The following is a 27984-nucleotide window of genomic DNA, read 5'->3' as shown; positions in this document are numbered from 1 at the left end:
GCCGCGAGGCGGGGGGCTGCGCGCGGGCGGTTGCGGGCTCGCCGCTCGGCCTCCTGCGGACCGGCTCGCGCGCCCTGGCGGCCGCCGCCATCGCCATGTCCGCCGCCATCGAGCAGGAGTTCCAGGAGATCGACGCCACGAACGACTGGCAGGCGCGTTATCTGGTGAGCCGAGCGGCGTGGTCGGCTCGAGCCGGAGAGCAACAGGGAGGGAGGAAGGGCAGCGGGGAGAGAGACTCGCGGGCCGGCAGCGGCCGTGCCTGGCGCGCGAGCCGCCTCAGCGGCGGGGAGAGCGGAAGTCGCTGGGCCAACACGGCTCTCGCCCTCAGGTGCGAGCAGCGGAGCCGTGGGCAAGCGCTGAGCATGCGCCCTCGGGGCGGGCGCGGAGGGGGGCGGTGGCGCGCAGGCGCGGGGCGAGGCGCGCGCGCGGCCGCGGCGGCGGCGCTTGTTGCGCGCTGCCCCCGGCGCTGAGCGGGGCCGGGCCGGGCCGGGCCGGGACAGGCCAGCCGCCGTGCGACTCCCGCCGCTTGCGGGCGGCGTGGGAAGCTGGGCCCGATAGTACGGATTCGGCCAAGGCTTGGGTGCCCCCCCCGCCCCCGCTGGTTCGTGCGGCTGCTCAGGCACCCGTGCTCCCTCCTCAGCGCCCGCTCCCTCTGCCTTGGCCAGCTCGGCATCCACTGCGGGGGTTCTGCGCGAGTGCTGCTTATAAAATGCAGTATTTGCATTTTTTTTTTTTTTACGAGATTAAGAACTTCCAAGAACAGTCAGTTCCGTAAAACAGGCATTACGTATCGGCTGGTGTCACTAGAGCAGTTATTTAAGCCCACAGTGTTTTAAAGCACTATTTCACAAATGAGAAAGAGAAACCCCAAAGTTTTCTTTACTGGCTTCAAATTATGACTTTTCTCTGTTAAATTAGTAATTTATTTGATTTATATGTGATTCAAATACATATACTTACTGCAGTATTTCAGATGTTTCATTTTTGGATATATCTGTATTACAAATAAGTAGGATCTAGCACCAAGCCTGCCAGAGTTCAGGAAATGTTCCGACAAAGATTTCAGGCACATGGTGTGGCTCTTCGGTTTGTTCTGTGCAGAGTCAGGAGTTGGACTTGATGGTCTTTGTGGGTCCCTTCCAGGTCAGGATGTGCTGTGATTCGGTGTGATGGCTGGATACTATGTGGGAAAACTGATTTCTGAATTAGTCATTAAATTTCTTTAAGTTTATTTCTCTTTAGCAAACCTACCCTCCCACACCATCACTGTAGAAGTGTTCTCCTTATTTTAATGTTTCTTTACCAAAGCAAGGGTCTGTTTCTTTGCACTGGTGGTGCAAGTGCTTTAAGAAACAAAGTATGTTGCATCCTGTTACTGAGTAATAAAAGATTTACCTTTCATGCAAAGTTGGGTGTGAGTGCCTGCCAGATCCATTGGTTCCATGAGCAAGCTCCCAAAGCTTGTCAACCATGTAAAGGAGCAATTCCAGTGTGCTGTATCAAAATAGAAAACCTAATAGATCAGGAGGTTTTTACACAAATATGTGGAGTATTGGTGCTTGGCAGTTGTTGCTCCACATTGTGATTTATATTCTTTGCAGATTGGCAATACATTTTAAAGAAAGGTCACGCAACCAATGCTAAAAATTGGAGCTTTCTTTTATACGTTACATTTCCGCTGATGCCCTTTCTGGCTGTGTTCATTGTCTGGGAATAGACTAGGCTATTTAGGAAGTTTGAAGACAAAGATAGTGGGAACATTGAGAAGACCAAAGAATGCTCAGTTGTAATAAGAAGTCTAAATGCCCTTTGGGACCTAATGATCAAATGTAGCAACATAATCTAAAAACGGAAGGAGAATTCAAAGTAAAATATTGTTAATTCTCTACTGAGCAACATTTCTGCTGAGATGGCATCAGTACAGGGATATAAATACAGAGTAGAATACACTGAAGGCTGTTTTCAGTTTTCTACATAGGGTAATTCTGTATATCTTAGTGAAGCTGTAGAAAAGGTGCACTCAGGGAAGAAATCAGTAAAGCAGAACATTCAGAATGTGTCAACAGTAGTGTCCTTAAAATAGTGTGTGGGTCTGAATATCTCAGAGATCGTTAGGTTTGTGCAAATATGTGGGGAGACCAGGCTTTGATTCACATTGATATTTCTGACTCTAGAATTCTTCGTATTGGCTCGCATTTAACTAAAGTTGTATGGGATGAGCCATCAAACCACCAAGAATAATCCTATGGCCCTTAATAGTAGCCATAAAATTATTAACTGGTTCACTTAAGTTTTGGGGTTTTACACTGCCAGTCGCTTTAAAGGAGCCAGCAGAATACTGCTGTTGCATCTGAGTCCCTTACTGCTTTGGGAGATCATGTGCAGTTCTGAGGTAAACTGTAAACGTAATAAATATCTGGGATTAGAGCTATTTTACCCTTTGATCCTGATCCATAGGTTGCTTGTCAAATGATGCTTACATATGGTAGTTTTAGCCAAATGTAGGAGGATCTAAATGGTAGCAGTTTGATCATGAATGAAATCTATCTTCTGAGCGAAAATAATACTAGGGGCAGTAAAACTTGGTATAAAAATGTTAGTTATTAGTAATGTTGCTTAATTAATAGTATGTGTAGAACATTAATCTTAATCAGGTTGCTGGCTATAAGTCAATTATCTATTTTGTCTTTTTAAGGAAATCCGACATAAATCCAGTGACTACCCTCACAGAGTGGCAAAATATCCAGAAAACAGAAATCGAAACAGATACAGAGATGTTAGTCCATGTGAGTATCTTTTCTGCAATCATTGCAGTAAATTTACTAGACCTTCTCTTACCCTGTTGACACTGGAGGGGATAAATCATGGTCATTGCAAATTCTGCATTTTGTTTATTTCTGTAGGCATGTATCATGTGATAAATGTGAGATTTTTGGTAACACATACACAAATGTGTATAACAGGTTGAAGATAAGTCTGCATGTTAAGCTCATTGTACTGAATGGTGAATGAGAGATAGTTGCAAATCACAGGTATTAGTGTATAGGTAAATTTTTTTGAGCTACAGAGTAATGTTTTAGAGGTACTTTTCTAATAGGGAAATTATTTGTTTACTAGTTCTTTATCCATTGTAAAAAACGAGTATAGAGGTTAAGTTAGTACACCTTGACTTAAAGAAACGTTTTCTTTTTGGACTGAGTGATTCTGCACATTTTTAAGGTGGTGTGGATAAATGCCATTCAATTTCTACTGTTGCTTTAAAAAATGCTTGAGATTTTGTTGGTTTTGACCATAGTAAGTAAGATATGAAGTGCTTCGTACTTCTACTAATTGCAATGAAATGGTCGTTTTGACATAATGATCTTATGTCTTATGTAAAAAAAAAAAAAAAAATTAGACCAGCTTCTTTGCTACAGAGATGCTGTGGGCTTCTTTTCATCAGCATTTTACTTCAGAAGTTGTAAGCCAAAATTATTGCAAAAAGATATGTGAGCTAGAGATATGGGAAAAATTATATAGCTTTAATTTTTTTTGCAGTATATTAGAACTGGGACAGATAACATGTTTATGTATTCCTTATGAAGTTTCCCAGAATACTGAAGGGTCCTGAAAACCACCTTGTTACTGGATCTATAATTTTTGGAGGGTTGCTGGTATATTGGGGCTTTTCATTTGCAAGCCTGATCTGAATACCTATTCTAAGATTTGGGGAAGTGCTGAGCTCCTTGTTTCCAGTTGAAAGTTGTGGCGACAGCATGTGCATAGCACTTCCCAAAATTGCACAGAAAGGGTCTTGGATTGAGTCACACTGGTAAGATGCAGTGCTGCTCCTTAGGCTACTGCCAGGATGCTCTGCTGGCACAGTGAACTTGTACCAAATGGGTCCAGTCTGGCGTAGTGCTGAATCCCTGTGCTGCATGCTGATGAAACGGAACTTAGGAATTCAGTGCATGGCCTCCTTGCTGTGTCTGTGTGGCATTCCATTGGAGGAGTATCCAGTGCTGAGGAAGATACATCAGATAGGCAAGCCTGACTGACTTTCACCGTAGGCTCAGGAAATGGAGCCAAGCCTCTGGTGGACGCTTGTTGGTCTGTGCAGAGGCACTTGGGTGTCCCAGCTTTGCTGTTCTGTTGCAGCACAGCATTAGCATCTTAGCAGTGCTGAAAGAGATGTTTTGTTTAATTTGTGTTTCATACCTAAGTTGCAATGGGGGTTGTAAGATGAGAAGGCAGGAAATTAGATTTGAACTCAGAAGTCCTATGTTCTAGTCCTGGATCTAACATCCTATACAATTTCCATGTCAGACACTATCCATGCATTTATCTACTGTTTCTCCCATACATAAATGTAATTTATGTAAAGAGAGTGAAAATTTACTTTCAAACTGTTTGTGCTTTTTTTTCTTTTTAAAATAGTGTTTCTGAAAGAAATAAAAATGCATAGTATTATTTAAGTAGTATCTAATAATGCCTCCAGGAATACCTTTCGGATGTGACTTGTATTCATCTCTTGCAGTTATGTGGAGCTCAATATTTTCCTTAATCATGGCATGCCTTTTACAGTATTGAAGAGCATCAAACACCTTACTTTAGTCATGGCAAAACCTGCTTCTGAAGTGCATGTTTAGCTAGTAGAGAAAAATATGAATGATTGTATTAATTCTTGAACCCAGTGCAAAAGCAGAGAGACAGATAAAATCTAGTATTGAAGTAGTGGTTGTGCTTAGGAAAAGGCTAGAGCTTTTCTGTCACACTCTTGACATAGATTATTACATGATGAATGTATGAACCGAATAAGATGATGAATTTTATGAAGAATGTGTCAGCTTCTAGCATTTATGAAAGAAGGATGGTTTGAATTGGTCCGTCTAGATAGCTTTGCAGAACTGGGCACTAGGAACAAAGCTTTATCAGGATTACAGAGCAAAACACTGTATTTGAACTGGCTCATTCCTCCTGAATTTTACTTCTGTATTTTTAAATATGACTCAGTTGCTTCAATGAGGATGAGAGTTGGGAGCAGAAAGAGGCCTGGAAGGGGAGTGTATGATAAATAAGATTTCAAGGTAGCAGTGCCTAAATTTCAAAGCAGCTAGGATAAAAGCTGCATGGTTTGCTCACTATGGTGAACACATCTAATTGTGGTGCATGTATGGAAGGACCTGCTGTTGTAGAAATGCGAAACAACTCAGTCTCACACAATCCTGACATCTCAGTCCTTCACTTTGCAAATTTTGCTGCTTTTTACCAGTATTTAGGTGAAAAACAGGTGATCTAATATTCTCAGATAGTTAAAGGCCTTCAGAGACAGCTGTTGGGCTTTTAAGATCTATCTACTTCGTCATACTGGAAGACATAATTTAAAGAAAGAGTTTTATTTCTCCAAAAGCAACGAGAAAATAGTTTGTTAACCGTCGTAGCTGCCAAGCCAGTGTAAAATCCGAGGTTGTGTGTCTGCAAGAGGAAGTGCAAAGGTTCTTCAATTTTACGGGAAATATGGCAATTACGAGTCCAGGAAAAAATATTTTGGGTTGGTTTACCCCATTTCAACTGTGATACCTGGGACAAGTACACTGAAACTTGTGTCTGTTACATACATTTCTAGATAAAAATTTGTTTGCTGGGAAAGGCTAAGCATCTCTGCCCATTACAGTTGAATTTCACAGTATTTCCTGTTTAATAAGTATTTTTGTTAGTGTCCATTTTTGTTGGCTAAAGATCTGTAGCATAGATAAGTTTGGTTTGGTAGAAGCCCTCAAGAATTACTACCTAACTGAAAAAAAATAGCAGTCTAATAGTTTGGTATTAGTCTAAAATAGGCAGAGGAGTATTTTGGCTGCATAGTACTGAAACAGGAAGTTAATCTGAAATAGGTTTGGTTTGACAGCCAGTCATTTCCGGACAGATGAAACCATTTCTCAGAAAACATTTTTGACAGAGGAAAGTAACTTATGAGGTTATTCTTTATTAATAATTTTAATGAAACTCCAAAGATTTCTGTAATTAACTTTCCTTCTAAATCTTATCCTTAGTTGTTATCAGAGGAGTCTAGTGTCTTGGATTGACTGTAAACACCTTTAGAGCTGAGTTCCCAGATTTACAGGCCAGAATGAAATCCCCTTAGCAAAATTGGCAAGATTTGTTTTTTGCCTTTTGCTTTTGAAGGGTAGATGAGGGTTTACACAATTTTCTCTTCAGCCTTCCTTTGTAATATGGTGTGTTGCTCAAGAACCTGTGTCATCTGAGCATTTTTGCTGAAAGATCATGTTGCTTTTGGAAGATCTTGCAAGGTAGTGATTTCTCATGTTTTCTTCCTATGGCCTTGAGTAGGTTTTGTGTCAGATCTTTCAACCATAGGCTTACAGTTGGCATAGAGCACAGGAGAGGAACAAAAAGAGAATTGTGCTTTACAGTGAACAGAGTTGGAGCTGATTTGAATGGTTTTACACATGGTGCTGATTAATTATCATTGCAGGAATGTTTATTCCCTTTCTGTCCTGTGCTTCAGGTGTATGTGCTGAGAACAGGGAAATGTTCAGCCCAGAATGAGCCTGCTTCATTTCTTGTCCATATTAGAAGGTGACATTGGTGATTTTTATTGCATTATCTAATGATTCTCTAAAACATCTTACCATGTGAAATATTGTAAAATAAACTCAAGATGGTGTTGAGTTTGGAGATACTTCTTCCTTTGGAGTTGGGGAAGAGGGGAATTTTATAGCACATGCTGATCTAAACTTTAATATGCCTTGAGATGTTTGCCTGTAATCCTGCTTACCATTGTAAGGATGCTATGCAGTAGTGACATGTGTATTTTGGTGTGAATACATTTCGGTGGTGAGCGAGGCCATGGCTGATACGATGGCATTCATTATATACATCCAGTGACACGGTGGTGAAGAAAAGTTATTTTGCCTTTCCTTCGCCTTAGGCTACCTCTGAAACTCGAGATTGTAAGTCTAGTGAGAGAGTATTGCAATTTGAATAATTTAGCAGTTCAGATAGACTAGATTTAGATTAGTGAAATTGAAGGGATTTGTTGGTAGGTGGGAAACGTTAGGCAGGGTCACTGGGATGGCTTGTGGCTGCATGTTTTATTTATGACTTTTTTTAATCCGCTAAGTAGCATTTCTCCTTCCTCTATTGTTAATAGCTCTATATTTGGGGGACCAGAGACATCTCTTAGATAAAAGATAATTTTGAAGTTATACAGTGTTGTAGAAACACAGTTGTTTTATAATGAAAACCTTTCATTAACTGCAAGAACTGCATGATGTAAAATGCCAAACATTTTGTATCTTGATTTTACCTGGATCTGTCATTTTCTGTTAAGCAGGAGGTGAGCAGATTGATGAGTGTTGTGAAGATTTGGCATTATTTGATGCATGTGAAGTATTTTCAGTGAGACAGGGTTCCACTGGAAATGGGTAATCAGAGTTTGCTTGGCTCAGACAGGTTCATTCTGGGTGTGTTTTTTCTCAGTGCAGGAGCCAGAATGAGAATAATTTTAAGGTTTCCACTTCCTTTTCAGGCTGCATAGTTTGAAATAGGGAAATTAGCACTTCAGAAAAGCAGTACTGTATTTTAGCTGCTGTGGGTATGGCAGCGCATAAGCTAAATCTTATCTTAAAGATGGGTTTATCATTCATATAAATCTAAGTACTTTGTAACTGGAAATTATATACATGCGGGAAATGCATTACAGCTAACTCACTGTCAAAAGTTGGCTTGCTTCAGTTAATTCAGAAAAGCAAGCCAGGGTTTGAATGAGGTTTCTAGGTCATTGTGTCCTTTAAGAACCTCATCCCTTGAAAGAAGAGAAATCAATATATTCTAGTGGGCTTTTTTTTTGTACTGTGGACTATCTGCCAGAGTACTTGCAGGATCTCTGTTTTAACTGGGGAGGGAGAGGGAGGTTATCTGTGCATAGAATTAGTTATTAAAGGGACTTTCAAAAAAGCAACTTGCAAAACTTTGAGTCATGTTTACAAAGCAAAATTTATAAGAAGGGAAAAATGAATCTGGGAATGTAAGGATGAAAGTAGGAAACCTCTGTTGAGGCTGCAGTTATTTGCCCCTGGCAGCAGTACAGCAGCTGCCGCTGGGTGATTAAACTGTTAACAGCGCTTGCTTGCGTCACCTTTCCGAGAACACTGGTACCGGTATGTGTGATTTACTATAACAAGATCTTAAGTTTTTCCTGTTGGCAAATGACATGTAATATTTACAGAGGTCTTGGTTTCTTTCCAGTAGAAACATTTCAGATAAAGTGATACATGAAAGGAAAAAGTAATGCTTTCCTATCCTGGCACAATAATACAAAGAGATATATTTTACTTTAAAATGCACATGTGTCTTAATTTTGCTGCGTCTTGGCTTTGATAATATTTTTTTTTCTTCACACAGGGGTATCATAAATCTTTTAAGACTCCTGAAAGTTAAGATGGTGTTGCCTTCCAACTGGAATGCTAATGAGAACAGCCTAACCCAGTATATTTCTTATGCTTTTATATAAAAAATAAATTTTCAGCATTTTTCTATTCTCTGCACATTAGTATATGACTGCATATAAAAGCTAGGAGCTAAGGGAGATGGAGCAACACACCAAATCTGAGTGCTTCAGCAGCAGAAAAACAGTTCTACTTTACTGTTGATTTCTTCACTTGAATCCAACAAGATCATCAATAGCAGATTGATGAGAGAGAATGTAAAGGCAGATCAAGACCTAGTAAATGTTCTTTTCCCAGGATTCCAAACACATGGAAAGTATTAATATTAAATCATACAAGCAGTCTGTAGAACAAGAGTCTAATTCAGTAACTGTTTTCTGATTGCCATCAGCTTTTTGCCTATCCAGGTTTATATATATGGATTTCTGAGATAAGCCTTCTGCTTCACAGGCTGGCTGTGAGTTCATCTATTGTAGTTGTGCTGAATTTGATACTTGGTAGTTGCTCATGTCCTTCTGTGTTTCCCAAAGTATTTGTCTAAAGGAAGTGAACCTTTTGGTGCAAGGATGGGTGGGCTGGCATTTTAACAGCAGTCTAGGCCCTAATTGAGTTTTCTATGTTAGACTAGGTGCATTTGGTTTCAAAAACTGGTATTGCATTGTAATTCACTCTGCTGTCAGTTTCCTTATGGAATCTCTTCCATCTCTTCCTGAGATATGTTGAAGTTTCTTAAATTAATTTTAGTTTGCTGTTTTTAATTTACTCTTCTTATTTTGCTAGGTGTTGAGCTTCAGGAGGTTTACAGTCAGTTGAATCTCATTTTCTGGCATGTAGTTGTATACAAATTTTAAACTGAAAGTACTGTTTATTTAATACAGTGACTGATAAATGGCTGAAGGATTATTTACTGTAAACAAATCTGATTACCTAAATGTCTCCTAGAGGTTCATAAACCTAGAGATTCATAATTCACATACTAGAAGGTTCTAGAACAACCGCAATGACTTTCTATTATGCAGTTGTTTAGTTTGACATTATGATAATCTTTCTCATATTAATGGTAGAATTTTAAACAGAATCCTTTGCTTGCCTCTGCCTTAAAAGGGAATCGTCAGTCTTGCTTGTGTAATTTTGAGATGAAATCATGTTGTTAGATTAAGCTTCATTTAATTGGATGATTTGTTGACTATTTTTGGTTTTGCATGTGTTTTTTTAGTTTTTTATGTTGTATAATATTAGACAATATCTTACAGGGAAAATGAAATTGATGAAATTCAAGCCTGGCTTGAATTAATGCCAGTAGATTTTACTGAGATTTTTTTAGCTGTGTGAGCTGTGTGATTCTACACCACCCTTTGAAACTTCAGTTCACCAGAAATCTTTGAATTTTGAACTTAGGAAATAATGCCGTGGAGTGATCTGGTGTGATAGAATGGTGTTGTCTGGTGCGAGTTGTGGTGCTGTTGTATTAAGAAAATGCAGCTGTTGAGGGATGACTGTGATGAGCTCTAGGCTTGTGTGGGAGATATTTTGTTTGCTTAGGTTTTTTTTTTTAAAGAAAAATAGGTATTCCAGTTTTCTGAGCAGTTTCTATGAATAGCTGCCTGAAATGACTCTGATGGAATGCTGATGGGAGAATGGGGACAGTTATCAAAGTTATGTGAGAAATTAGTTCCACTTATTTGTAGTTTGCTGTTTGGGTCATACAGCACAATTTAGTTCTAGTTGCTTGTGGACTAGACCTAAACTTGCCTGTTAGAGTATTCATCGAGATGGATGCATCATTAATTCTTAATTTTCTTTGAATTTTAGATGATCACAGTCGTGTAAAACTCCAGAACACCGAGAATGACTATATCAATGCCAGCCTAGTGGTCATAGAAGAAGCCCAGAGATATTATATTTTAACACAGGTAAGCAGTACAATTACTGGGTTATTACAGGAATTGAACATCTAGGGAGAGGGATTTGTACAGTTGTAATTTGTATTTGGATTGTTTCTTGTCTCCATGAATTGCAAGTATGTCATTATTGCATGAATTACAATATCTCATTGTGACATAGTTGCTAACAGATTATTTTATATTTTAAGAAAACCTAAAGAGGATATTGAAGTATGAGTAATTTACTGCATATTAAGCTTCTCAAATACTTCCTGCTCTTTTCTTTAGTTCTTTTGTAAATATGTTACAACAATACTTCTACCCCTTAAGCCATCTTGTATCTTCTGAGCATGCCTGCAGTAGCTTTTCTTCTAACAGCACAATAGCAGTGATGCTTAAACCAAAATATCCCTTCCCTGAGTTCTTATTGTTTTGTTGGTTGCTTTTGTTTGCTATTTTTTTTTCTTAAAAAAGCCCCAGCCTTTTTAAGTCCTGGAATTATCTGTTCAGTGTGGCTACTTGCCTGCCATTTCTATAATTATCTTAATAATTTGTTTAAACTTAATAGGAAGACTCTTTCCTGTTTCCCCCAGTGAGCTATTAACTGTGCTCAAACACTGATTTGCCTATACATTCTCATGCCCATTTTTGTATTTTTTACTACATAGGGTCCACTACCTAATACATGTTGTCATTTTTGGCTAATGGTATGGCAACAACAAACCAAAGCAGTGGTCATGTTGAACAGGATTGTTGAAAAAGAATCGGTAAGTGACATTAGGCCTAAAGTTGTAAAATAAGCCCCACAATTTTAATACAGTTGAGCAATGTTTGATTGTTACGTTAGAAGAACTAACAAACGTTCTCAGTGGTGTGCAGTTAATGTAACAGTGTAAATGTGTAGTTAATGTAACAGTGAAGTGAGGGAGCCAAGACCTACAGTTCAGTTTGGTGAAAATAGCATCTAACAAACATACATCCAGAAAGGTGAAAGTAACATTCTGAGAAAGGATGTACAGTTAGAACTGATGAGGAGTAGAGGCAGTGTACAATGTTCCCAGAACAAAATGGAAGGTGGGAAAACAAGTATCTTCGGATGAATTCTTCTAAATGTAATGGAGTAGTGTATCTGTTATACAGAGATGTTAGCTGTAACAATGAAGGCAGACTGCTGCCCAAGAACTGTTGAATTGATCTAGTTATTTTTGATTCTTTAGAACCAGTGGCGTATGTGCAGAATACACAAATCTTCTGTTATGATGTTCTCTGCTGCAGTGCCTAAAGGCATTGCAGAATTTTGTTATGAATGCATGTCATTTGAGGTTTATTTCACAGGTTTGTGAAAAACAAATTTGACTGGTGGGTTAAAAAGTCACCTATATTCTTGTGCAAAAATTTTCCTACAGAAAGTTTGAGGGCAGAGCAAGAGGAATACAAGACAAAGAATAGTTTTGCATTAGTTTGTTAGTTCATTCTTTTGTTTCACTAGAACCTTCCAGTATGCAGCAAGCCTGGGTAGAACTGGGTGTGGTAGATGAGTTCTGTAACTGTGCAGGTGTACAAGTCAGAAACAAAGGGGGGAAATGCTGAAATAGCTGAGCAGAGATCTCAGTTCCCTGTAGAGAACGAGAGGGAAGGCTTAAGATGTATCTCAAAGCTTGTTAGCCATGTGATGGAAGAAAACATAAACATGTAAAACTGGAACACATTATAGCCACTGAAACAGTTGTAGCAACTTGTCTGTAAACATTATGGACTTCAGGAATTCCTCAAAGTGGGAGCAGGTACTTGAGTCTACTGTATTGAACAATGTGGACTCTGAATCTGCACATGCAAAGCCTAAGATACTAAGATATTTAACAAGGTTTTTCTTTTTTTCTTTTCCCTTCTCTTTAAAAAAAATCCATTAGGTGAAGTGTGCACAGTACTGGCCAACAAAAGAAGAGGAAGTTATGACATTCAGTGAAACAGGCTTCCGTGTGAGACTAGTGTCTGAAGACATCAAATCCTATTACACAGTACATCTACTGCAATTAGAAAATATCAATGTAAGCTTTTCTCAGTTGGTACAGCTCCTATTCATGGGATTAAGTGTATCATGTGAACAAATTAGCATGATGTCACTTCAGATTTGAGTGAGCTTTTACACTGGAAATTTTAATGCACTTTGTTTCTGAGAATGTTGAAGATGTTCGTGTGGAAATAAGTAAGTGATTTAGACCTCAGTCTATACATTAGGAGAGATAACATCTTTAGCATTTGTATGCTTGTATTTTCCATTTGGCAGTACACTAACATGCTGAATTCTAAATTGTGGTAGTGGTGATTCTAAGAGGAGCTGTAAGAATTAACTTAAGGGAGGAACACAAGAGTGGAAAATTCTGATTTCCTTTGACTATCAGATACCTGATAGAGTAATTACTGATTTTGTACTGGAACTTGAGTTTTCTATGTAATTTAGTCTAGCTGTCTTAAGTTTTTTGGGGGAGGAGTGATTACCACCTGTAGGTAGGTAGGTAACTTCATCTCGTCTTGCTTACCTCCTGTTTTGCTCCACAGGACCAACCATCCTTTTCTCTTAAAAAATTAAGCACTTTGACAGTTTAACCAAGTTAAGCTCAAAAAAACTTGTTCCTGGCCTGAGCTTGGCTTGGAATTGATTGCTTCTGTTTCAGAGTGGAAGACAGGATTGAAGAGCTTGTCTGTTTGTTCCAGCTATGTCTTGTAAGATACTCTCTCTCCCTATAAATCTTGCCTTATTTTAATTGAAAGTGCTAGTATGGCAAGTTTTCAAGGTCATCTTTGTCAGAGAACTTGGGAAAGGAAAGCTTGAAGATGTTCTGCATGTCCAAATAACTGAATTTATAATAATTATTGATGGTAGTACTATGAGAGAATATTTAATTCAGAACTTCCCTCATGCGATTAACATGATAAAATTTGGCATATTGTTGGTTGGTCTTCTCCATGTTAGAAGAGCTTTATGAAATACTTTTCCTGCTGACCTGAAGAATTGAGTAGTTTGTTTATTGACAGCAAAGGCAAAAAAAGGATGAGTAATGTTGGCTAGCTAGTGCCTGAAAAAGACAACTGTGCCTTTTGGAAAGCTGAGGCAAGTTTTCCCTACTACCAAAAATGCTTCTTCATGGAAGTGTTTGGCTGATGTTGGCCCTTACTTTTACACTTCCTATTTTCAAAGGATGCCATTTTCTTTATATGTTTATGGTTGAATATAACATTAACTGGAAAATGCAGAAATGCCTTAAGGAAAAGCACAACGGATACTGTAGGAGACTTTTGAGTTGGAGCTATTGAGCACTTAAATTTCCAGGTTTGTTTTGGACCAGCAAGTGCAGGTCTGTCAGCACTGTACAGTTTCTTGTGTGTCATTGTCCTGGTTTAAGACAGCAAACCCAGGACAGTCATATAAATCAGTTTCACAAATACCAATCTTTCCGTAATGAATTTTTATTTTATATCTCTAGCACTCTGGTAAGGCTTCATGAATATTAACTTCAATGCATAATTTTTATAGAAGAAGCAGAACATACTTGGTTACTCAAGCGAAAGAAGCTCCGTAGTTTCTAGTCTAACACTGTCAGTGTTATATGCAGCCTTTTGTAAGAATTCGATAATTATACCATAAAACTTGTGGGAACTGAGTATTTGCAGTAACTTGAAATGTGAGCTTAACTGTGTTTATGTAAGTTATTCTGCAGGGGCCTTTGGTGGAGGCAGAGCATAAGGCATTTAGCCACTCAATGCCTGGAATATAGGATGACTCATGAACAAAATATACTCTGAATGCCAAGAATACTTAAAATTTAGTATTTCCTTGAAAACAGAGAGAACCAAGGTTATCTTTATAATGCAAGCATTCTGAGCTCAATTTAGTTTGTCTTACTGCAGCAAATCTCTTTAAGACATAAACAAAATATGAGTATACAAAGAAGTATATATGGGTATATATAAAATACAGTCATAAAGTGTTTATGCTGTTACGAATGAAATTTGTATTTGAGTATTTGGTTGGTTCATTTTGGTGTTGTGTTAAAGATTATTTAGAAATACAGGTGGGATTTTTGAGCATTTTGGTAGTATTTTATTCAAGTTCAAACTCTCAGGTGACTGAACAACCTGAATTTACTCTTAAGATTTTTGCTCCTTTTTGTTTTGTGTGATTGGATAGTCACTGTTAAAAGGTTATGGCAAGGCTTGTTTTGCTGAAAGTTAATCTAATGGGCTATTCCTTTTTTGCTCAAGTCCTCATGTGTATCTCTTAACTTGGAACTTCTGCATTGATCATCCTTTGATTATACTGTTGATGTTTCCAGCAGTCAATGCAGAGCTGTGCAGTGTGGTGTCTGCTTTGCAAGTTCATCAGGTTTAGATATCTTGGTTATTTATAGGAAACTTATTCCAGTAGTTTGTCAAACTTCCACAGTTTGAGTAATTTTAAAACAAAATAGTCAAAATATTAAGTGTTTATATATAAATACTTAAACAAGTATATATATATTTATATAATACTTTGTTAAGTCAAAGTATTGTTTAAGTGTTGTCCCATGGTCATTCAAGGATTTTTTTTTTTTTTTTCTTTATTTTTTTTTTTGGTAGCTAGTTTTAGGGAATAAATTTTTGAAAATTGCAATGTGGTTACCACAGAACTAGCTGGTTTTCTGCTACCATGCAGAAATATATAATATCTCTGTGTTATATCTCTTGTATATTACATATAAAATTTTATAGTGCCTGAGTCTTGAAGTCCAGGGGTTTTTTATTTTAAAAGATTAACTAGTTTCCTGGTAACACTTCAAATTAAATTAGTTGTTATTTAAATTTGGATTTTTGTCCATCAACAGTTGTGAATCAAAAAGCCAGACCTCTTCTCGTAACAGTCCCACGTCACTTCATGTAAGTGCTGCATGGCTCAGTGACTGGGAGTTGTTTAAGGGAGGGTGGTACAGATCCTCACAAAGGCAGTGTTTCAGCTGTGCAGCTTGACTGCCAAGCACCACTTGAAAGAGCCATTCTGTTTAAGAGAGCAGTGTGGGAGGTTTGAAATACTCAAATGGGATTTGGCTGTAGGATTAGAGACTGTGAATTCAAAGATGACCAGCTGGTTCCAGTGCCTCGCAATGGGACTCTTGTAGAGAGAAGAGACTAGGTATTTCTATAATGAGCTGAAGGGATGGAAAAACATGGGATGGACAAAGCCTTCATACAAGAAATGAAAGAAAAATGTAGTTTTGTGGGTTAGAGCAGAGTGACATGTACAACAGCACTGTTTCATCTCTCTTTTAGAAATAACTATTTCAGATTAGTATATAAGTAGGGTGACACTTAGCCATACTTTATTCTTTTTCTTAGGGAAGAAGATGCCAGTGATTGTTATGGACGGGATTGGGGTAAAAAACCCACACAAAAGAACCCCCCACCAAACAAAAGCCCACACAAACAAACCCCACAGGTCACCTTGTTTGAGGTGACAGAAGAAGACATTTTTACCATTTTGAGGTGTAAAGGATGCATTTATCTGGAATGCTCTTTCAGAATGTTGAAGTAGGGAGTATCAATTACTACCTGCAGACATTGTCTGGATTCACAAGAAACAATTCCAGCCATTACTTCGCATGTGCGTTTAGCTCACCTCTCCAGTTTTGTTCCTAATTTTGTTTCTAAAGTGATGACTTTTCTTAGTTTTTCCTAGAAATAGAGAAATTGCTCAATTGTTACTTCCAGATTTCTTATGCAAAATGTCTCCTTCATGATTTTTAAACAAACAGGTCATTCAGTTCATTTGTCAGTTAACTTTCTAATTGAAAAAATGAGAAGAGCAGTAGGAGAGCAAATGCAAACCCTTCAATGCTTTGCTCCAGACAAAGGGAAGTCCCAGTATATTTATACAGTTTTGAGCTTGATACTCCTTTTCCCCTATGAAATCTTAACGTAAATTCATTTTCCCAATATCACGGATCACATTTTGTTGTCCTTGTTGAGCACCTAGCCAAAAGACAAAATATTTCTGGAAGATAACTGTGCATCTGAGGGTGACTGGATTCATGTTAATATCCACTGCTTTTTGTGAAAGTCTTGCAGTACGGAGCATTGAAGGCACAAGACAAGTTGGGAGACTTATTTTTGTTACTGCAGAAACCATGAAATGGATTCTTTTAGTTTCACAATGGAGATTTGTAAGTTGTCTCTCATAAGAAGCAGAAACAGACTGAACAGATAAAGAACAGTGGAATTTATTTTATCTCATGGCTATATTTTACTGTTGCTGAAGAAGAATAGGTTTTCTGGAATACATTGATTTTAAATCATTTTGTGTTCAGACTTTGCCAAGGTTTTTGTAGGTGTCAGTCTATGTGGAAAATTAAATAACTGAATTAATTAAAAATTAAAGAACTGAATTAATAAATTATAAAAAAAATAACTGAAGATTTATAAAATTCTTGAGCCAAAATCAGAATCACCATGGCAAGGAGTAGCATTTAACAGCATGTCTGAAGTGAGTTCTATAAAAATGTGATCCACATTTCATTTAAATACTTGCTTGCTGTTATTTCAGTACTTGCAGTTAGTTGTTTGTGTTAGGAGAGGAACTCTAAAAGAGCAGTTCTAGAGCAGCTGTATGATTTTGGAATCCTCTTTTTTTTACTTAAAAAAGATAGAAGATGTTCAGCAGAAGTCTTGCTAGACATCCTGCTGTATGGGTTTTATAGCCTTTTCCGGGAAGGAACGCTTCCTGCTCCTCTCAGTAATGTGGTTAGTATAAACGAGATGTAATACCTCTTGGCATTAAAACTTGCTTGAAGCAAGAATGCAGAGTGTGTACAATGCTGACATGGGTTTTTTTCAGTCATGTTAATTCTAACTATCTAATAACTGCTGTCAGACATTGAACTGCATTACAAAGAAAGACATTTGGGAGTAAGTAGTAAAGCAAACCAAACACAATACTGGAAGTTTGAGAAGAGGAAAAAAAACCCACATGTGGTAATAATTGTAAAGGAGAAAATTACCAACTCAGATAACTGCTTCAGCATGCACTGTTGGTTGTCATCCAGCTTGAAGCAAGTTACTGGGTTGTTTGTCTTAATGGGAGGTTAAAAATAGAAAAGAGCTGTTGATTGAGATTGCAGAAATGTGCGCTAACTAAGCCAAAGAGGAATGCTTTCTAGTTCTAGTGTTTATTTGTTTTCACTTCTAGAGTGGTGAGTCCAGGATTATCTCTCATTTTCATTATACTACATGGCCAGACTTCGGAGTTCCTGAATCCCCAGCTTCATTCCTGAACTTCCTCTTTAAAGTCAGAGAATCTGGTTCACTGAGTCCCGAACACGGACCTGCAGTAGTTCACTGCAGTGCGGGAATAGGACGTTCCGGCACATTTTCATTAGTGGATACTTGTCTTGTTCTGGTAAGTGTTTGTATTTTCTCTGTAACCCCTTCCCTTGTCCTGACACCCTGCCAACCTTCCCAATATGGACTTTTTGGTCAGAAGGCTTTACAAACATTGAAGTTTGTAAAACTTGAATGTTTGAACATTGAAGTAATGACATTCCAGTGGAAACTTAAATTAAGACATCTGTAGAGTTGTGTTTGCACTGTATATCCTCTCATAATGGTTTATCCCTCCATATCCCCTCTTTGTATCTGTTTGGGTCATCCCAGCTTTCCCATCAGTACCTGTATGTCCATCAAACCCCAACCCATCCCCCTGTCTCCTCCCTCTCTCATCACCTGGTGACCCTTCCCCTTTGTCCAGATCCTTCTGGCAGGGTCACCAGGTAACTGGACCCTGGCTGGGACTCCTCCCCCACCTCCTCCTCAGTGGTCACTCTGAGGCCTTGCCCCCAGAGACCCACTCCCATGCCTTTCCCCTGCTGGCTGCTCGGGTTTCTCCACCCCCCTATATCTGGCTGCTCTGGGCGGGGACCTCCCGCTCTTGCTCTGGATGCCCTTCGAGGTCAGATGTGGCCTGGGATCTCTCCAGGCCCCCATTAAACTTTGGAACTAATCCTGAGGGAGGGCACCTCTTTCCTTTGCTTGTGGGACCAGCTCGGCTTTGGACTCACGAGGGAGCTTCTCCAAGCCCCCTGGGATCCAAGGAGAAGTTCCTTCCCTCTGCCCGCCTCACCCCACTGCCCAGCTGGCCAGGGTCCACAGGGGATCTGTTCCTGTGGATTTGAGGGGGAGACACAACAGACATCATGCTTTTTTATTCTTCACATATTTTGATGGCAAAAACACAGCTCTTGAAATGCATTTACAAATTCCTCTTGAAGTACCCCAGGACAATTACATATTCTCAAAGCTTCCTGGAAAGTAAATTGTAAACATTCTTTTCCTTTTATGCAAGATGTGCTTAGAAAAGGTTGCAAATTGGTTGTTTTTTCCATATGAAAAAAGCTTGTGACTATATATTGAGATTATAGTATTTTTTTTCTCCAGAGCCCTTTTCTTAAGCATGCAGAAAATTGTTATCTGAACTAGGATGAGAACTCAGGCATGCCCCTAATTCTCCTGCAGTGTGTATTGGAGGGTGGTGCAGAATTTCTCCTGCTGTGCAGCCCTCTGGGTAGTAGGCTTGGCAGCCAGTTTCAGTGCTACGTGAATGTACAGATTGTTTGCTTATAGTGAACTGCATCATCTGTAATTGCTCATGACATGAGTGAACCTTGAATGTTAAATAACACTTTAAATAAATCAAAAATTTTTTTGGACTTGAAAGTCCAGGCACAGTTTTCCCTTTGTGCTTGGTAGTAGTAAAAAGGACAGCACAGGTTTAACTGAAGAAGAATTCCAATTGAATTACAAGAGACACATGTTCTGGTTTGGTTAGAGCCTCTTAACTTTTTTTTTTAACTTACTTTTGTTTGTTTGTTTTGTTTTGTTTTATGCATTTTGAAAAGCATAGGGGTATATTTTGATGCAAATGTCCTTCAGAAACACCCTGTGAATGTAATGTGGGGACAAGCATGTACATTGATTGGGTTCAGGGTTCTCCTTTAAATAAGGAAACTTCTGCCATAGACTGAATTGCTGTTCTATTCAGAAGCAGTAGGAAATACTGCTTTACAGCTCTGATTCTTAGTCCTATTTCAAAGTCCAAATACAAGCCTAAACCAAATTGAGCATATCTATATATCTTAATTTTAGGAGTTAATATTAAAGGGTACTAATTTATTTATTTAATACATAATCCTTGATTTGTTTGTAGTAAGTTTTCATTAGATGGTTTGCATTTTTCTTTCAAAAACAAATTAGAAATAATTTGAGATGTTATAATAAAAGCAAAATATGGAGAAATTAGTTTTTAGATTGAATTTCATTACTGATTTTTACTTGTAATTATTTTGTATATACTGTTGACACTTCCAATGTAACTTGCTTTACAGATGGAGAAAAAAGACCCATTTTCTGTAGATATTAAGAAGGTATTACTGGATATGAGAAAATATCGAATGGGACTTATTCAGACTCCTGATCAACTAAGATTTTCATACATGGCTGTAATAGAAGGAGCAAAATTTATAATGGGGGATTCAACTATACAGGTAAATGTTTTGCTCCATGTATTTGAACAGCAGATTGCAACAGTAGTAAAACATAAGTTCCAGATTATTTTAAAACATGTAATTTTGTGGGATTTAAATAATTAGTCTTTTTCAGCAGACGCCTAAGACATATCAAAGGGTATCTCTTCAGTGCCTTCTATCAAACTAAACTTTTAACCATGTGTATATGTCCCCTCTTAGATAAAATATGAAAATGCTTTGTCTGTCCAAATGTTTAAAGAAAAAAAATAGGTTCAGTTGATGTTTTCAATACTAAAAAGAGAAAGTAATGTCCAGGATCACTTTGAAGATAGCAAGGATATTTTTTAGAATTTCTTGATCTTTGCTGTTTTTCTAGCAGGTAAGTTGCCTGATACTACAGATAATATTTATTAGTAAAGTTGCCTTGTTTCTTCATAACATTTAAAATTTGTATTACAGTTAGTACAATTTAGCCAAATCTGGGTGCAAAGAAATTACCAAATCTCACTGTTTTATCCGTTGGCTTGCAGACACGTAACAGCTTTGTTAAGTAGCTGGACCTAGGTGGGAGGGAGAACTGGGAGAAAACTCTTTGAAAAACATTTAATTCTGCTTTCATATACTAGGGCTCTTTTATTTTGTTGATTTTTTGAAATTACAAATAGAGCAGATAAGCTAAAATGCATTTCCTTTCTTTATGGTATTGCTAGTGGTCTGATTCTTCCCTTAAAATATGTGTTCTCCTTGTTTGTAGAAACGCTGGAAGGAGCTCTCTAAGGAGGACCAAGTGCCACGTTCAGAGCAGTCTCCTCCACACCCAACCAAAATAACCACAGAGAAGTACAATGGGAACAGCATAGGCCTGGAGAACAATGATCAGATGGAGAAAATAAACACTGACCTGTCCACTAAGGTTCAAGATATCACAGATGGGAACATTGAAAAGTAGGCAAGATAAAGAAACTTTAAAAAGGCAGATAGACTCTCTCAAAAGACTTAATTATTAGGCTGCTTTTCTTACTGTAAAAACATTCAAGATCATTCTGCGGTAGCAAGGGAGAACAGGTGGTATTTGACAGTCTTATTTAATGATTTTTAAAACTACCACCTCAATGATTCCTTGTGATTTGGTTTTACTTTTCAGAAGTCAAGAGAAGAAAAGCAAGTGTCTCTAACTGAAGCAGCTAGATCTCACACTTTTCTTAACAGATTGTCAGTGAACTCCACTGTGAAGTGTGAATGAGGTCCTAAAATTGTCCAGCATAATTTCATACTGATTTTTAAATACAATGCTAACTTTTGTTTCAAAAATTACATGGTTCCTCAGAAACACAAAGGTTTTATCACATACTACTTTCTGTGTCATGGTTGAAATTGTATTATTGGAGCCATGTATTACTCTCTGTTCATGTTAAATCTACCTGCTGTGAGTAGTTTCCTGTGGTTTAGCCGTGAATTTGCCTTTCTTTTAGGAGAAATGATGCCTCAGCTGGGAGGCACATTGTCATTTGGACCTTCCCATATGTGGATTGCCAAATGTTGATCCACAGCCAGAGATCCAGAAACTGGGTCAGGGCTGTGCCAAGCTGAGCCATGTGGTGCACAGGAGGCAGGATGTGTCCCAAAGGGCTGTAGCCCGAGATGAGACACAGCAGCTCAATGTAGATAGGCTGGAATTGCAAGATAACTGGCCCACCAAATGAGCTGGCTCACCAAATGCCCCAATGAGTTTCTTTCTGTGTCTTCATGTGTGTTTTGAGAGAGAATGACATTAATTCTGTAGTTGTGTGAAGGAGCCCTTCACAAGAAGGAGTGAGGCTATGGGCATGTGTGTTAGAAGTCAATCAAAGTTGGTTTTTATGTCAGAGTTATGCTGTCTTAGAGATTTCGAGGGCACTTTTGGAGACCTGAATTACAAAGTTGTCCTGCTAGTGTAACACACAGAACTTGGGTTTATTGTGTGTCCTTTATCAAGATCTGGTTTGCATTTTGGGATCACTACTATTAAACTTGCATGCAACCCTGAGTAGGGGTTAGGGGTTGGAGTCAGTGTATCATTGAGGCTGCTGTGAACTCTGCACTGGAGGCACCCGTGTAAATACTGTGGCACTTGCATGTGGCACTGGCACTACATATAAAGGCAGCATCTACACAAAACATCTCAGCCACTAAATGGGGCACAGACAGGGATGAAAGACTCAGCTCAGATAATTAACTAATTCTGTTCTCTGTCAAACTCATAGATGTAGTACCGTGTACATCTTTACATCTGTCATTTACTTCTTTGTGGGGCTTTACTATCTGAAACTCTACATCAAGGTGGTTTAAACATAATAAAAGATTGTTTGGTTTGGATTTTATATACTGCTGCCATATGCTGCTGGTGGGTTAACTATTGGGAGTGTTGGAAAGAGGTTTGTTTTAATATTATAATAGCCTTTTTTCCTTTTCTTCAGTGTAAGATTCACCTTTTTTTCTTTTTAAGTTCTGTCCGAAAACGACTGCGGGAGGATAGAAGAGCAAACACAGCACAGAAGCTGCAGCAGATGAAGCAGAAGCTAAATGAGACTGAAAGAAAAAGAAAAAGGTGGTTATACTGGAAACCTATTCTCACTAAGATTGGGTTTGGTGCACTGATATTAGTTGCTTATTTTTGCTGGAAAATGTACTCTCAAGAACATTCCTTGTAAGTGAACAGTAAGTGTGACTGCTCCAATAGCTGATTTTGCTGGAAGGTAATGAGTAGGGGTGTGACTTTAAGCATAAACTCCTTATTCCTGGAATGGGTACAGACTGTTACATACAATAGAGAAGTGATGTAAACTTGATCTCATGTCGACATCTCAGGACTTTCCACTGCAGGTACTTAGAAAAATGAACTGCTGCCCCCCACAGAATTGATGGATTTTGTTTAATATGAGCAGGTCCAAAGTTGCTGCAACTGTTTATACACTTTTTAGCATGGTGTTCTACCAGATCTTGAACAAATGCTGAACCATGGAGGTTTAGCTACTGAAGGCTGTCTGGATTTAAATTTACATGCCTGACATAAGCAATAAACAGTGTTGTATCATTTACATTATTAATGCAAAGAAGTTATCCTTAAATATGTGTAATGTGTAATGTACTAGTGACATGAACATAAACATTTTATATTCTTATGACCTAGGATAAATATATTTTATAATTGCATATTTAATCTTTTTGTAGTTCACTGTACTTTTAAAAGCTCAGTTTGTACAAATTTCTGACCAAAAGAATTTAATTTTGAAACTAAATGTAATTATAATTTGTGCATGAAAAGAATAGTGCAGCCATTCCCCATATTTGACTCTCCAGTTTGAAATGAGCAGCTAGGGGTCTGATGAAGCACTTGCCAATTTCTACTCTGTTAATTTGCATTCCTTATTTATTTTTTGTAGTTTTCATTATTTAAGACTTGGAATTTTTTTAAGGCTTTTGAGAACTTAGCCCCCACTGAAAGTCATACTGTTGATTATTGTATTCAGACTTCAGCTACTGTTTGAAGGCCAACATTGTTCAAGTTCTGACATTCCATTAAGTGTAAAACATATTTTGTGTGTCTACAGATTTTAATTGCTAGAAAAAATACAATTAATTAATCGGTAATAGTTGTAGAAAACACATCAAAGGAAACGGTAGTTGAACTTCCAAGGGTGGCTCTAATAGAAAATAAATGTTGGTAATGTTCTGCCATACCCAGTGTTCTCAGCTGTATGAGCCACTTTGGTAGCTTCACAAAGTCTAGAAACTGCTTTTCAGGTTCCCCAGCACTGTATTAGACATGCTAGTAAAACACTTAAAGACTAATATTTTGGGAGTATCTCTGCTAAAGCCCCTTTAAAATGGAGCACTCCCTTTCCATTACTTGAATAGTAACACTTCCTACATAATAATTCAACACAAACCACTTTCTGCCCTTTAAATTACCTTTAAATACAGAGATGCTATATAGCTGAATGTAGCTTGTTCAAGCGAGGATCTAGTAATTTGTAAGATTGGAATGTACTTTGAAACGGGAATTTTATTTATTCAAGCATTGCCTTGTTGGGTAACTTCAAAGAAGTTATGTTTTCTCCTTCCGTTTTCTAAGCTTGGTTGTTTTCTGTTGGGCGTGGGGTCTAAGGGGTTTTCTTCAACTCCTCTCCCCCATTTTGTAAAGCACTTCTTGGATTTACTGCTGAAAAATACTCAGAGAGTTGGATGATTATTTGCTCATTATTCAAAAGAATTGACTTCACAGTTTTCCAGTATGCCCAAGCTTGGTAGTCACAAACAAGGCATGGGGCCCAATTACTCTGACATTTACTACACAAAGCTAAGTGCAGTTTACTCTTTAAAATTCTCATTTCGCAATAGCTAATACTATTCTGGACTATGGTCTTTGTATAGTAAACAAATGGTGAAGGGTCCACATAACGAAAACAAATGTAGTTTCATGGAGTACTGGATTTGGGAAGTTGTACGTCAGTAGAATAAGACAGTTTGTTCCATGGCATTGCTGACCAACTGTGCAGCTTGAATAGCAAAATGACTGCTGGGACACAGCACAGGCAGGCAGCTCATTTATTTTAAGACATTTCACAATTTTTATAACCACAGTAACTTTTAGCCAGCAGGAAGACTGTCAAAAGATTTTTTTTTTTTTTCCTCCTTTAAATTGAGGATAGGTTTTTCAGTATCAGCTGTAATTGATAATAGGTGTAAATGTATGTGCCTTATAAAGATATTTTGGTTATGGAAAAATACATGGAATGTAATTTAAATGCTTTTGTAACTGAAATATTCCAGATTTTATTCTAGATACTTAAAAGCAGCTAACGAAAAAGTGCAGGCAAAACTTGGACTGATACCACACTGTTATTTATTGCCCTTCTTTTGGCATGAGGAGGATTTCCTGGGCTACCAGTATCCTACAGGCACTGAGCTCTAACCGCAGCTTGTCAAGTTGTCACTTGATTTTTTTTTTTTTCCTGATTCCATCTTCTAAATTCTGTCTTTTCAATTTTCTTGATCCTGAGTAAGCATTCCTCAGTTCAGGGTGGGGCAGGGCAGGGGGCAGCCAATTCAGATCACCTCATACTCTGTTACCTTCTTAATGCAATAAAGCAGGACTTGCACATTCAGCAGTTGTTCTGTAAAAGTTTGGTTCTGTAATTGCAAGTACCTTGGGAGTCTTAAATGTTAATAATTTAAGGAGGATGAACCAGTACAAGCTTCAGACAAAACTATTTTGAACAGTGAATTGTTTATGATGGTCTGAGAATAGTAAGGAAAATCAAATTATTGGTCTCTTTTTACATTCCAGGAAATAATTTGGATAAAAATCTTCTTTCTGGTCCATCACTAATCCTTAAAACCCAAAATCTGGAGGATTGTTTTCCTTGCTGCACACTAAGCCCTTGTGATACTTTGTTATTCTGGAGGATTTAAATTTGCAGCATTTTTGCACAGCTTGGATGTTTAATAGGAACAAATATCATCTCTATCATAGAAAATGCTTAAAGGGTGAAATTGAAGGACATGCCTTCTGATCCCTCTCCTCTTCCCCTCTCCAGTTTCTGGCAAACTGCTGCCTGGTCTCATGCTATTTTTAAAATGTCATCGGGCTTGATTCAAAATTGGTTTTGGTTTGGTTTGTGTTAGTTTTCCCCCTTCTCTGGAAATGCATCGTTCAAAATATTTGATGCATAGTGATTAAACGTTTGACTCTCAGATGAACACTTGTGTACAAATCACACACGTTTTCATAAAGAAATACCTAGCAAACATTTGCACCTCCACTGCAAGGGGTTTGCAAGATTGGAATTAATCCTCTAGGTTTCCTACTTGGGTTCTTGATGCAGGGACAGTCCACTTAGTGACGGTACATCTGTATTTTCTTTGAAATGTATTAAGTAAAATAATTCAGTGTGAAATAGCAATTTGGAAAAAACCTCTGGATTTGTTATGCAAGTGAGATGTTGCCAGTGAAATGTGGCTTATTCTGTTAAACCTTGAGTAATATGGTTTACTGACATCAGTTTATGTCCCCCTGAAAAGGGAAGAGGCATAAATGTGTATGCATGTATGTGTGACTGGATCATGCAGGCAGTGAAAAAGCCTGGTTAGCTTTATGTTTATTGAATGTAAACCAAATTATTTAGTTTGCTGTTTGGCATTATAGTAAAACCTGAGACACTTGAGGACTGCACGAGAAACTAAATTAACAGTGACAAAAGAGGAAGTCTTCTGCAGGGCTGAGTGGCTTAAGCCAGAGGATGGTATTTGCAAAGGTGATGTGACACACACAGTAGTCTTCCTGGGCCTTTTTGTTTGCCCCCAAAGTTTTAAGTCAGTCTTTCATTTTTATGTACAAAAAATAAACGTGTTCAAAATTGTATCTCTGTCTGAGTCTTTATTTAAGTTGGAAGGATAAAAACTTGGAAGCCCTCTTTCAATGTGTCATAACTGGTGGAGGAAAGCTGCTTTATGAATCAGTGTAGTGCTTGCAGAACTCAGACTCATTTTACCTGTAGTAGCTCGGGGGTGTGGTGCTGTAAACACCAAGGTCTCTTTCTGTAGACTCGAGTAGAGCCTTCCCTTGCCTAAAAAGAAAATGTCCAGTGCTGCGGTGTCTTTCTTACTGCAGGAAATCTTTGCCTAGAAACAGTTACTTTCGAGCCGCTGTAGCAGGATTGGCCTCCTGTAGCATCACCTCTGTGGGAGGTGATGAGTTTTGAGATGCAGCCTGTCATAGTCCCTCTGAGGCCTAAGGAGACTTCTGCAGTGCTTGTGGTTACATGTGTGAGGAAGTTGTTTGCTGGACTGAGACCTGTACTTGAAACTCTCCAGCAAGGATGTGCCTTATACTATAACATGGAAATACCTTCTGGAAAAGCAACAGTACTTGCTCAGAGGCAGTAGTTGCTCCGGGAACACATGAGAAGCTGTTTGGTGTTGCCAGTGAGCTGCAAACCCGCTGTCAGTTCTTAGTTCTTTTTTTTTTTTTGTTGCTTTTTATCCCCGTATTCTGTACTGAATCGGTGACTTTCTTTTGGTTGTATGTCGCAGGCCGAGACTGACTGACACCTAAGCCTTCGAGACTTGTGAATATTCTGCAGCTATAAACTGCAAATTATTGACATGCAAAGCAAGACATGACCCCTCCCCTCTTCGGGAACAAAAAGTGAGGTCTGTTAAGTACCAAGAAGACCTCAGTTATCTGTTTACAGCGTAAACTGCACCGAGGGGATGAAGACCACCAGCAGCGTGTGCTACTTTGCAAAACGAAATAATTTGCCATCTTGTGTTTTTATAATGCCTGTATTAATGTAGAAATATGTAAAAGAAATAAATTAGGAAGTATTTTGTTTTGTACTGCCATTCTTATTGTATTTTTATACTTTTTGGCAGCATTAAATATTTTTTTAAATTGATGATGTGCTGTTGTGTGCGCGTTATGTTAGGGAGAACCTGTTAAAGAGTGTGTGTTGTGGAAAAAGAAGGGTTTTGCCTTAAGGTTTCCCGATACCTGTCTTAACTGGAAAGTGGCAAAATTGTTAGAGTGTGCTTTATGCAGGTATTTTCATTAATGCTAAGTATTGTAGTTTGATTTAGGAGGAACTCTTGCACATTTCTTTTGTAATACACCACTAAGAATATTATTTTAATAATCTGACCAGTTGGTTTGGTAATTCTTTTTATGTTTGCTATAAAATATGCACAAAATGTTCAGAGTAACTTTGTGACGGGAAAGTGTTCTGTTGGTGATGCTTTAAAGGGAAGAAAGAGGTTGAACCTGACCTCTCTTGACCCACAGTTCTGTGTAGTTAATGGGAGCTGAGGAACAAAAACAAAGTGCACAAAAGTCAATGGTGTCTGTAATTAAACAGGTTTTGGATTGTGCCATCACTGTGTGTTCTAAGGTATTTTCCTTCACATCTCCTGCCTTCTGTCAGTGTTGTCCTTGACACAGTCAGGATGGATTGGAAATGGGTAAACCAGAGTGCTCTTTAAAGGAGTTCTTCCAACATGGTCAGCAGGGTTTCCAGCCTTGTGCCTTCTGTAACAGAGCTGATCTCAATTCTGGCACTTGTTCTC

General features: G+C 38.4%; 1 protein-coding gene across 2 annotated transcripts; it reads left to right on the top strand.

Annotated features, from left to right (window-relative positions):
• Positions 1-27796, top strand: PTPN2 (protein tyrosine phosphatase non-receptor type 2). Of its 2 annotated transcripts, XM_021527797.2 has the most exons (10): positions 16-164; positions 2696-2786; positions 10263-10363; positions 11002-11100; positions 12244-12381; positions 17550-17759; positions 19741-19899; positions 20636-20826; positions 22367-22468; positions 26956-27796. In XM_021527797.2, exons 1-10 carry the CDS (start codon positions 96-98, stop codon positions 26975-26977), a joined length of 1182 nt encoding a protein of 393 aa, XP_021383472.1. In that variant the 5' UTR covers positions 16-95; the 3' UTR covers positions 26978-27796. The 2 variants fall into 2 exon arrangements, with proteins under 2 accessions (XP_021383471.1, XP_021383472.1); XM_021527796.2 differs by lacking the exon at positions 26956-27796 and having other exon boundaries at positions 1-164; positions 22367-26284.
• The last annotated feature ends 188 nt before the right edge of the window (positions 27797-27984 follow it).

Source organism: Lonchura striata, chromosome 1 (genome assembly GCF_046129695.1).
Source record: "Lonchura striata isolate bLonStr1 chromosome 1, bLonStr1.mat, whole genome shotgun sequence".
In the NCBI taxonomy this organism is placed as follows: Eukaryota; Metazoa; Chordata; class Aves; order Passeriformes; family Estrildidae; genus Lonchura; species Lonchura striata.
This window is presented reverse-complemented; position numbering and strand designations above follow the sequence as displayed.